This window comes from Varanus komodoensis, unplaced genomic scaffold, assembly GCF_004798865.1.
Source record: "Varanus komodoensis strain SLA01 unplaced genomic scaffold, ASM479886v1 scaffold13_3, whole genome shotgun sequence".
NCBI classification, from domain to species: domain Eukaryota; kingdom Metazoa; phylum Chordata; class Lepidosauria; order Squamata; family Varanidae; genus Varanus; species Varanus komodoensis.
The window spans coordinates 6,971,585-6,983,636 of NW_025335409.1; the positions used below are offsets into that span (position 1 = coordinate 6,971,585).

General features: G+C 38.4%; 1 protein-coding gene across 3 annotated transcripts in view; it reads right to left on the reverse strand.

Moving 5' to 3' along the window:
- Positions 1 to 12,052, reverse strand: part of CPNE8 (copine 8) — a 75,686-nt gene that overhangs the window by 22,691 nt on the left and 40,943 nt on the right. For all 3 annotated transcript variants that reach the window (XM_044423521.1, XM_044423522.1, XM_044423523.1), the window contains 4 exons: positions 9,624 to 9,665; positions 7,198 to 7,273; positions 4,887 to 4,940; positions 2,868 to 2,929 (listed from right to left, as the gene is read on the reverse strand). In XM_044423521.1, the coding sequence (XP_044279456.1) occupies positions 2,868 to 2,929; positions 4,887 to 4,940; positions 7,198 to 7,273; positions 9,624 to 9,665 (234 nt within the window). The remainder of the gene's footprint in view (positions 1 to 2,867; positions 2,930 to 4,886; positions 4,941 to 7,197; positions 7,274 to 9,623; positions 9,666 to 12,052) is intronic.

Below are 12,052 nucleotides of genomic sequence, written 5' to 3' on the forward strand. Positions count from 1 at the left end.
GAAACTGAGCTGCAGCACAGTGGCCAAGACCATACAGCGGTTTAACAGGACAGGTTCCACTCAGAACAGGTCTCGCCATGGTCGACCAAAGAAGTTGAGTGCATGTGCTCAGCGTCATATCCAGAGGTTGGCTTTGGGAAATAGACGTATGAGTGCTGCCAGCATTGCTGCAGAGGTTGAAGGGGTGGTGAGTTAGCCTGTCAGTGCTCAGACCATACGCCGCACACTGCATCAAATTGGTCTGCAAGGCTGTCATCCCAGAAGGAAGCCTCTTCTAAAGATGATGCACAAGAAAGCCCGCAAACAGTTCGCTGAAGACAAGCAGACTAAGGACATGGATTAGTGGAACCATGTCCTGTGGTCTGATGAGACCAAGATAAACTTACTTGGTTCAGATGGTGTCAAGCGTGTGTGGCAACAACCAGGTGAGGAGTACAAAGACAATGTGTCTTGCCTACAGTCAAGCATGGTAGTGGGAGTGTCATGATCTGGGGCTGCATGAGTGCTGCCGGCACTGGGGAGCTACAGTTCATTGAGGGAACCATGAATGCCAACATGTACTGTGACATACTGAAGCAGAGCATGATCCCCTCCCTTCGGAGACTGGGCTGCAGGGCAGTATTCCAACATGATAACGAACCCAAACACACCTCCTAGACGAACACTGCCTTGCTAAAGAAGCTGAGGGTAAAGGTGATGGACTGGCCAAGCATGTCTCCAGACCTAAACCCTATCGAGCATCTGTGGGGCATCCTGAAATGGAAGGTGGAGGACCGCAAGGTCTCTAACATCCACCAGCTCCGTGATGTCATCATGGAGGAGTGGAGGAGGACTCCAGTGGCAACCTGTGAAGCTCTGGTGAACTCCATGCCCAAGAGGGTTAAGGCAGTGTGGGAAAATAATGGTGGCCACAGAAAATATTGACACTCTGGGCCCAACTTGGACAGTTTCACTTAGGGATGTACTCACTTTTGTTGCCAGCGGTTTAGACATTCATGGCTGTGTGTTGAGTTATTTTGAGGGGACAGCAAGTTTACACTGTTATACAAGCTGTATACTCACTACTTTACATTGTAGCAAAGTGCCATTTCTTCAGGCTTGTCACATGAAAAGATATAGTATTTACGAAATGTGAGGGGTGCACTCACTTCTGTGATATACTGTAACTCCCCTAATGCAGTATGTAGAAATATCTTGAACATTCCACAATTTAAATTGTACATGTAAATTTAAACAGCAAACCAGAATGAAGAAGCTCTAGCATAATGTTTTTTAAAAAGATGAGCAACGCAATCTAAGGAGGCTAGCAATAACCCTCCAAAAATTGGAGGATTATGGGTATCCTATTGAGGGTGGAAAGGGTACAGAGTTGAAGGTTATCACCACAGTTTTCCTATCCTGCAAAACACTTAAGATGACCAATTTGGGTCATCTAAGTGTTTTGTCCCACAGCATGAAGAGAAGAGGATGAAGCACTTTCAGGATATTACAGCTTGGGTCCTGGATACCTGAAGGCGCCTTTTCCCCTATGTGTCCTTCTGCTCCTTAAGATCTGAGTCAATGGCCTTCTCCGTGAGCCGTCCTTGAAAGAGATCAAGAGGGTGACTACCTAGAGGAGGGCCTTCTCTGCGGTGGTGTCCCGATTGTGGAACACGCTTCCTAGAGAAGTTTGCCTGATGCCAATGCTTCTTTCCTTTCAGCATCAGGTGAAAACGTCTTTATTCTCCCAGTATTTTAATTGTTAACCTGTTTTATTTAGTGGTTTTATATTTTAACATCAGATGTTGTGCAACAGTTACTCTTATTTGTATTTTTATTTTATTGTATTAATCTGTTGTAAACTGTCCTGAAATGTCTGTGATGGGACAGTATAGAAAAGTTTTAAATAAATAAAATAAATAAAATTGAGCTCTCCCTGCTCACAAAACTCCATCTTTGAGATTGCCTGTATGACCTTGAAGCAGCAGCTGGCACTGTTTATTCCATGTTGGTACAAGGATGGAGAGGAGAGATCTGAGGTCAAAGTCCCAGCTTTGACCTTGGAGCAAGTTTCTGACTCCACATACTCATTCTGTCAACTGGATTCTGCTTTGCAGCCAAGAGATTGCTCCCTAACTCATACAAACTAGAAGTTAGTAAAGTAAGCTAATTTGAAATATAATATAGCCATAAAATTCACATGGATTCACATATAAACACTACCTCTATTAAATTTATGCCAGTAGGTCCAGCAAAAAAATAAATAAATCCCAAAACCTTGGTAGGAGAATACCTTTCTTAGAATCAACTGAAAATTAAATGACTTATAATATTTAATGTGTCTGGGCTCCCCAATTACATCCCCCATCCCTCTGGTGGTCCTGAAGAAAACTAAGTCCTCCCAACTGCTATTTGAAACAGCTAAAAACAATGAACAATAAAATTCCAAGATGTGATAAGTCAACTAAATTAAGAAGACACCATTAGATAACTTTCTAGTTGTAGTTGTAAGAGGGTTATAGTAAATTGAGTGTGTCTTTCTAGGATCTGGCATTTGTTTCTATAGTATATAGATACATTTGCAAGCAACAGTGTAGGTATTGATATGTCTTTATTATTACGACATTCCTCTCCATTTATCCTCATAACAACAACCCTGTGAAATAGATTAGGCTGAGTCAGTGCCCAGGCCGGCAGTGAATTCATGGATGAGTGGGGGACTGGAAATCAAATCTTCAGAATCCCAGTCTAGCATTCTTAACCACTATACTTCATTGGCTATCTTTACACAGACATATTTATTTTTCAATATCAAAACTTAATATTGCTATTACTGTTCTTATTACAAGTCAGCATTCAACAGATTTCTGTAACAAGGGATCACTTACCCGCCTTTAATATAGTCAAGAAATGAAACTTCTGTTTCCACTAGGAAGGAAAGTAATGTTACCTGAGAGCAAGTGACACAGAACAAGTAATGAACATTACTTTGCAACATAGGCACAAATATAAATGATTATGTACAGTATTTTAGAATCCTAGGGAATTACTTAAAACAGGATGGAATGATTTAAATTACAGTGATTTAAATTATTGTCTAAAATCCTCAAGAAAAACATACATTTAAATTAACTTTTTCCTATATTTCTGGATCAATGGTGCAAAATCAACAACTAATTTATCCTATTTTACAACTAAATAGTGTATTTATTTATTTATTGCTTATGTATACTGTTCACAGCTAACAAAGCTCTCAGAATGGTTTACATATAACAAGAAGTACTATTTGTATTTTGCTATTTTTACAAACAGCCTTTGCATCTCTTAGCATAACTGTATATATTTTGCATGCTTTCATCCTTGCCTTTTTTTTTTTTACATATACAGGGAATACCTTTAAAACATTGTCATGTAGGGGTTTTTTAGGAATAGCGGCCATGTTGAGCTGACAGCACAAACTGATACATGTCTCCTAAGAATTAAGTTGCACTGAGTGCAAAGAGCTAACTCCCTAGTAAGTGGGTACAGGACTGCAACCTTTGTGTGGGACTAGAGAAAAATGAACAGTGAATTTGGGTTCTCCCCCTCTACTCTCCCATGTTGCTCCTTACTGCTTCAAGGCACCTTGGCCCACTCATGGTCTCACAAAAAACAAACTAGCAAACAAAACCAAAATGTATTATCTGTTTATAATTCATTAATTATAGTTATAATTAGTTCTATTTGCTCATATTAATTTTGTGAAAGAAAATGGAATTTGAAATTAATGTCTGTTACCTACTGAAGTGTGTAGATAACTTCAGTTTAATGAGACTGTCATTTTAAGAGTCACATATTTATCATGAGTTTTAAATATGACTATGATATGTTTAAGTGAGGAAGAAATGTATTATTTTATTTATAGTCTAAGAACTGATTTTTTAAAATTCAAATTGAATATAAAATATATTATTATTATTATTTCATTTTTACCCACTCTGATTTAAATTTTCTTCAGTATGTAAGAGTAAAGATAAGCATTTCATGCAAACCAGAATGTATTTAGTGCCTGTTTGTATCCCCCTTTCCAACATTCACAATATCAAGCCATCTGGGGAAAATCCTGTCCCTGTCACCCCTTTCTTCTGTCCTCCTTTTGTGTGTGTTGTTTCCCATATTCAAATAAAGATGAAGCTGGGACATCTGCTGGATGGCATGCTGAGCCACTGAAGCCACCTGAAAACTCACAGTGATGACTCCAGAGGACCTCCAAGCTATGAACCTGTTCCTTCCTGGGAAGTGCAACCCCACTGAGAACAAGCTGAACACCTTCCATCCAGTCAGAAGAATCACCTACTAACAGCATCTCAGTCTTGTCTGGACTATATTTCAGTTTAGTAATCTTCACCCAGTTCATTGTCATAATCAGGCATCAATCTAGTGAAATCACAGCCTTACCTGATAAAGATGAAAGGGAGATATAGAGCAGCGTGTCATCAGCAGACAGGCAATGCACTCCAGTTCTCCAGATAATTCCACCCAACAGTTTCCGGTAAATGTTACATAGCATGGAGGACAAAACTGAACCCTGCAGAACCTTATGTTCCCTGAAGACTTAATAAAATTGAGCAATATCCTCCAAGTACACCTTCTGGAGTTGGCCATCCAAGTAGGAGTAAAACCAATGGTGTGTACCACCCACTACTCCTAACTCAGAAAGTCACCCCAGAAAGATATTATGATTGATGGTACTGAAAGCCACAAAGAGATCAAGGAGAATCTGGAAACACATCCCATCTCTCTCCCAAGATAGGACATCATACAGAGTAACTAAGAGTGTTTCAGTTGAATACATTAAAATCTTATTTATTTCAGAATGTATGACAAAAGATATAAGCAATATAGCTGAAGAGAAAACTGTACTTAACTGTTCCTGAATTAACATATTTTTTCTTTTTTGCCTTCTTCTTTGGATTTATTACCTAGAAATGTGGTTAAACACAAGTGTATTAACTCTTCTGCACATAAAGAAAGTGCTAGTTATTTTCTTCTGCACTTCTTATGGTTTTGAACTTAGTCTTACAACTTTCCATACACACACTTCAAATATCTCGACAAAATATTACATGCAAACCAGGTCTATGCTTAAATTACACTACTGACATTCATCAAGCCCATTCACAAGTCAGTGACTGATATGAAAATGACTGCATGCATAATCTATAAAATAAAATTTGTGCCTCAAAATAAATGTACAGTTGTTTATCTGAAAACAATTTTAAGTATTTCAAGACAAAACACTTTTCATTCAAAATAGTACTGTCATGATTATACAATGCAATGAGCTACCCTTGATTTGTAAGATCAAGCAACTGTTTAATGTTAAGAGCTACATGGAGTTTCTCAAACATCATATAAATCAGGGGATGTTGAACTTTGAATTTGTGGGCCAAAACTTATCCGCCATGAGTCAAATCCATGTAGGCTTCCTGGGGCCAAATTCAGCCTTCCGGAATTGCCCAGATGGTTCTTCCTTTTACTTTGATCATTTGGTATTTTGCTGCTGCTGCTGCTGTTTTTTGTTTTTGTTTTTTTTGTGTGTGTGTGCATCCCCCCTCCACAAATGGTTGAAGTGACCGTCCTAAAGCATATATACTGGTAGTAAGAGCCTTAAGCTAAAGCATGCAGTTTCTGTCACCACTGGTCCTGTCTTTGCCCTTCTACCACTGGAATACTGTCCTCTTGAGTTTCTCATTCTACCTGGGGCTAAAAAAGATTCAACACTCCCAATATAAACAAACATATCTGCATCCAATAATCCTAGCATTCCAATTCTTAAACAATGAGGATGCTAAATACTCTTAACAGAAATAAAAGTATGTACTGAGCAGGGGGTTGGACCTGATGGTTTTATTAGCTACTTCCAATTCTACTATCCTATGATTCTATGACAAGGACTTCAGTTAACTAAAGCACATTCGAGGAGTGCCAAAGAATGGGAACAATTGCAAAGAACATAGCAATTTTATCAACTCTTCAGGATGATACTTCAGAATAGAAAGGTACCACCTTAAATTTCTAATGGCAGAATCTTATGAATACTTAGGTCTACAACTCACAGTGTGCCCCAGTCAGCCATGTTTTGTGCTTCAGGTATGTTCTTGAATATGATAACTTTCCTATTCCAGTTTAGAAGTGCATCATAATTATTGGCCATATACCTAAAGTCATGTACAATACAAACCCACAGCAATCTAATAAACATAACAAATGGTATTGATGGGCTTATTCAAACTGGAGAAAATACTACAATAAACAATAACTAAATATGAATCTAACTGAAGCTTGTGACTATATAATGAATCCACATAATTTACTGTACCTGGTCAGGTAAAGGTAATTAACTTAAATAACCACAGAAGCCAAATAACTTCTGTCCATTCTTACAGAGCCAGTGTTAAAATTATATGAATTCAACATGCATCTCCAGTTCACTTCTTAAACACCAGAGTGAAAGCAATTATATGAACAGGTAAAAACAATGTCACTTAAAAGAAATTATCAGCCTGGGATGTAACTATGAAGTCAGGCTAGAAATGAAGCAACTTTAACAGATTTCTAGTTATTAGTTGGAAGCAAGAAATGATCAAAATCTTTTAAACTTATATTCTAAAGAGCAGTACCTAACATGAGCTAATTTGAGTGTCTATATCAACTGATAACTACTATGGAGGCTTACTATGTTCCCTGATGCATTTTAATATTTGACAAAATTAGGAGGCAAAGTAATAATCCACCAATCAACTTTATCTCTTCTTGTCAGCACAATGCACATAGAACCCAGGTAAACTTTAATTTTGGGGTAACTTAGCTGACTTGTTTGACTTAAGACTGGTTTAGTATGTGACAGTTTTGGAACCCCTAGATTGATTGGTGTACACACAGAAGAATACAATTCAGTAACACTATAGTTAAATACATATAATATAGAAACTGGTACCAAAATATTAGAACTATTCAGTAAAATGGTGTTTAGCTTCTTAAAGGAATTCACAAATATACTGACTAGAGGCACAGAAATGTGTGTACCTACACATTCATTTCAGATTTTCTGGTCACTAAAATGGTAAGTATAAAAATTGTAGGAATTAGATGTTACAATGGAGATACAAACAGTCCAAACTGACACATAGCAGCAAAACAAAAAGCAAAACAAACAACCCCCCCACCCCTCTTTACCTCATACACATTAAATTGTGACTGTCCTCTGGACAATTCCCTATAACTTGTTGTGAATTCTCCAATAAAATCATGACTAGAAACAAAAATAAAAATGTATGTTAGTGGTTATATGGTATGTATTATAGCTAAAGCATAAAGCATTCCCAAATACTTAATATAAAGGAATAATAGATATGTATCTAGGGAGTTCCCATTATCCTATGCCTGGTCCTTTGAAACATGCATTACTTCATGAAACTCCTTAAGAAACTAACATTGCTAAACAAAGCTAAAAGTTAACGAACATTTCTTATCTAGTTCATTTGCATGCCTGCACACTGTTTTCACTCTACTGATTGATCGACTGATTGCATTTGTATGCCACCCCATAGCCAGAAGGCTTTCAAAAGCAGCTCACAGCTCAACCATAAACAGAATAAAAGTAGAAAATACAGATAAAATTTGCCGTCCCGCCCCTTGAGATCTGCGGCAGAGGCCCCTCTCCAGGAACCCTCCGTGAAAGATATTAGGAGGGTGAGTACCTGGAGGAGGGCTTTCTCTGTGGTAGCGCCCCACTTATGCGCTCCCCAGAGAGGTCCGCCTGGCGCCGTCGTTATTTGTTTTTTGGCGCCAGGCCAAGACCTTTTTATTTAAACGATATTTTAATAATTGTTGATTTTATTTATTGGTTTTAATATTGAGCCAGAATGTATCCAGATTTTATATGTATGTATTTATATTTGTATTTATTTAGGAAGTTGGAAGCCGTCCCGAGGCTTAGGCGAATGGGATGGCATACAAAAATCCCAAATAAATAAATAAATAACAATAATAACAAAAACCTTAAAACATAATAGAATAAAAATACAATATAAATACAGCAGGAGCATAAACACAATATAAACAGTAAAACAAAAAACCAATAAAACAATAAACCAGCAGCGAGACCAATAGTCATAATCTAAAAACAGATACTAAATAAACAAGTCTTAATTTGGTGCCAAAAGCAAGGTAAAGTGTGTGCCAGTCACACCTCCCTTGGAAGGGAATTCCAAAGGTGAGGTGTGATGACAGAGAAGGCCCTTTTCTTTGCCAATTCCCCACTCACCTCATGGGGGTGGGGGGTGGCCACAATGGAGTGCTTCCATTGATGACCTGTGTGGTCTGGTAGGGATATATGGAAACAGGCCTTCCTTTAGAGTTTAAGGCTTTATATGTTAATGTGACCAATTTGAATTGGGCCCAGGCAATGACAGGCAGCCAATACAATTGCTGGAGAACCAGTGTGATATGTTCTCTAGGACTGGGCCTAGTTAGTAACTGTGCTGCTCTGTTTTGTATTAATTGAAATGCCTGGACCATCTTCAAAGGCATCCCCTGTAGAGCGCATCACAGTAATCCAGGTAAAGAGGTTACCAGCACATGGATAACTGTGGCAAGGCTCCACCTGTCCAAGTAGGAATGCAGCTGGAAAATCAGCCTAAGCTGATAGAAGGTGCTCCTGGCCAATGAGGCCACCTGAGAAACAAGCAAGAGCTCAGGGTCCAGGAGCACCCACAAGCTATGAACCTTATCCTATAGAGGGAATGCAACCCTGTCCAGGATCGGTTGAGAATTTCCCAGTTGAACAAATGGACTGCCAACCAACAAGACCTCCATCTTGTCTGGATTGAGCTTCAGTTTATTGGCCCTCATCCAGACCATTACCAAGCCAAGGCAATGGTTCAGGACAGTCACTGACTCACCTGGGTTACATGAAAACAAGAGGTATAGCTGATTGTCATCAGCATACTGACACTTCGGCCCATACCTCTGGATGCTCCCACCCAGCAGTTTCATGTAGATGTTAAAGAGCATGGAAGACAGAATGGAGCCTTGTGGAACTCCATGGCGCAAATGCCATGGCACAAAGTGACAGTTCCCCAGCTCCACCAACTGGACACGGTCAGCCAGGTAGGAGTGGAACCACCGCAAAGCAGTGCCCCCAACTCCCAATCCAACCAGCCTCTCCTCTCCAGAAGGATACCATGGTCAATGGTACTGAAAGGGGCTGAGAGATCCAGGAGACTCAACAGAGCTGTGCTCCCCCTGTCTCTCTCCCAGCATAGGTCATCCCTCAGTTTCCATTCTGAGCCCAGGCCTAAAGCCTGATTGAAATGGATCTAGATATTCCATTTCCTCCAAGAGTGCTTGGAGTTGCCTGGCCACAGCCCACTCGAGCACCTTGTCCAGGAAGTGAATACTGGCTATAGGTCAGTAAGTCCTCTGTATCCAGATGTGGCTTTTTTTCTTTTTAATTAAGATTTTCAAAAACAGAATTCATGCTAGGAATACTTCCATAACATGGCAACTCCCCAAAGCTGTACAAACTGTGGTTGTAAATAAGAATGCAACTGCCAATTCTTTTTTCATTGTTAATTAGTGGTGTGCAGTAAAATAATTACCTTCCATCTCTATCCCAGTCATATACCTCTATCTTAATTGTTCTGTAAAAAGAAAAGAAAAAAAACCAAAAACATAAAAAGCTATACACAAAAAGCTTGTCAACATAAATATACACATAAGTAACGTGCTTTATTATTTGAATTGTGCATTTACACATCTAACAAATAGTAAAGTGTCAATTATTTTTGGTCTTTTTAAATATAGGAGAATATTTCTAAAAATTCAGCTGCCTTTCCAACAGATAAGGCAAGGCACAATTAGATCTAAAAATCCATCATAATAAAACCTATTTAAAAACAAACCAGTACACTCACTCAATGAACAACAAACAGAATTCACCTGATGGTGGAAATTATTGGACTGAACCTATCTCATTTCTCAGAAGAGGAAGTTCCAAAATACAAATGCCAGAATGGAGCTGGTCATTCTCTTCCATAGTTTACATAAGAACACAGAGCAGGGTAATCAAAATGAGACTTTTCCAACTGTATGAAAATGGCAGCATATATCTAAGGAAGCTGTGTTCTAGAGCATATTAGTAGTGAATGACAGTATAGAAAAACTTAAAATAAAAATAATAAAAAATCTTAGTAAGTGAAAAATATTTAGATTTCCCCCCATACCGTGAGGGCAGATTCCAGATATGCAACTAACAACAACTTCTTGCTCCATAGCTGACTGGCAGACAGAGTTAGCAATTAGACACAGGTACTGTTGATAGTGCACATAATAACTAAGAGAACAACATTTTTAAATACATACTAACAGAAAGATTTAACCGGAAACTCGGCGTGCTGAACCTGCCCTCAAAGAAATATTTACTTCTATAGGTAGGAGCAAATTCTTTGTCATATTATATAGCTGTAAGCCAAATAAACAGTAGGAAATACAAATCATGCTTGCGTATTTCCTAATGATGAAAAATTAATCATTTTAAAAATTATATCCCTCTTGTAATGCTAACTTTACATAGATAAATCTACAATATATCGATGTCAGTAATAGCACTATAGGACAAATCAGCTGAGGCTGCAGCCCATACTAGTCAGGTGGTGGACATCAACCAGCACATTAATACTTTAGACACAGATTTGGCCATTGCCTAGTTCCAAGTTAGATTATGGTATCAACCTGTTCAAAAAGACAATTTGGAGTTGTTGGATGTAAGTTACTGAGTAAGGCAGCTCAGACAGAAACTATGAATCAGCCTAATTGTTCATGTACAAATTATTGTTAGATGTAGTTTATGGAAGTTAATTATATTTAAGCAGAAAGAACTTAGAGAAGAAATGAAAGACTGCAGGTATAAAATGTTAAATCTTTTAAACTGCAGATAAAATACCAATACATTCGATGATCAATGTCCAGGTAGAAACCACCTGTAGGTGTCAATTCTTTGGTTTCAGTTAAGACGAAATATTTGCCAAGATAAAATCTATCAATTAGGATATTTTGTGACACTGTTCTGTCATTGATTTTATCACTGAACAAACTGCTTTTGAGGTCAAATATTTGTACTGTTCATTTCATCATAATGTATTAAGAAATACAGAAAGAATACTAAGGTTTCTGCAATATTGAGACAGTGTGTTTTATGTTGATGTTCTCAAAGGTATGCATTAGTTCAAGAAATGTCTCATACTCCTAACTAATGCCCAATTCTGTCATTTAAGAAAGCTGAGATTTTTGAATAATAATTTAAAAACATCAGCTTGCTGAGAGTTAATGTCTAGCATCACAGAATAGTAGAATTGGAAGGAGTCATGAAGGCCATCGGGTCCAACCCCCTGCTGTTGCAGGACACCAATTCACACCATCCCACTCAAATGGCTGTCTAGTTTCTTTGTGAATGTCTCTAGTAGGGGAGAGAGCCCGCCACCTCTCTAGACAGCTGGTCCCACTGGTCCCACTATCGTATTGCTCTGACAGTGAGGAAGTTTTTCCTGATATTTAGCCTGAATATAGGTTGTTGCAGCTTGAATTGATTGTTCCACATCCTACACTCTGGTATCTGCGAAAAGAGATCTTGACATTGAGGACTGAAGAAGCGCATCAATTTGAAAAAGTTTTGAAACAAATATGAAGAGGGCAGATTGTGCTGCCCCAGCCATGGGCAGGTGTTCTGGGATTCCCAGAGAGTGATACACCAATTCCAATACGTTTACTACTACAGAGATTATTTATTATTGCAGCAATGTCTAAATACTAGCTAGCCTTCCATTACATTCAGCAGCAAGCCTCTTGCACCACACAGAGGCGACCTCTGCAAGGTAGGATTCCAATCAGATGGATTCAGATAGTCAACAGAATCCCCCTCAAAAACAGTTTGAACCAGAGCACGAAGAAAGTAACCAGTTTTCATATATTACAAATGTATGGTATTTGGTACATGTACAGCATTCTATACAATTAAAAGATAATGGTTACA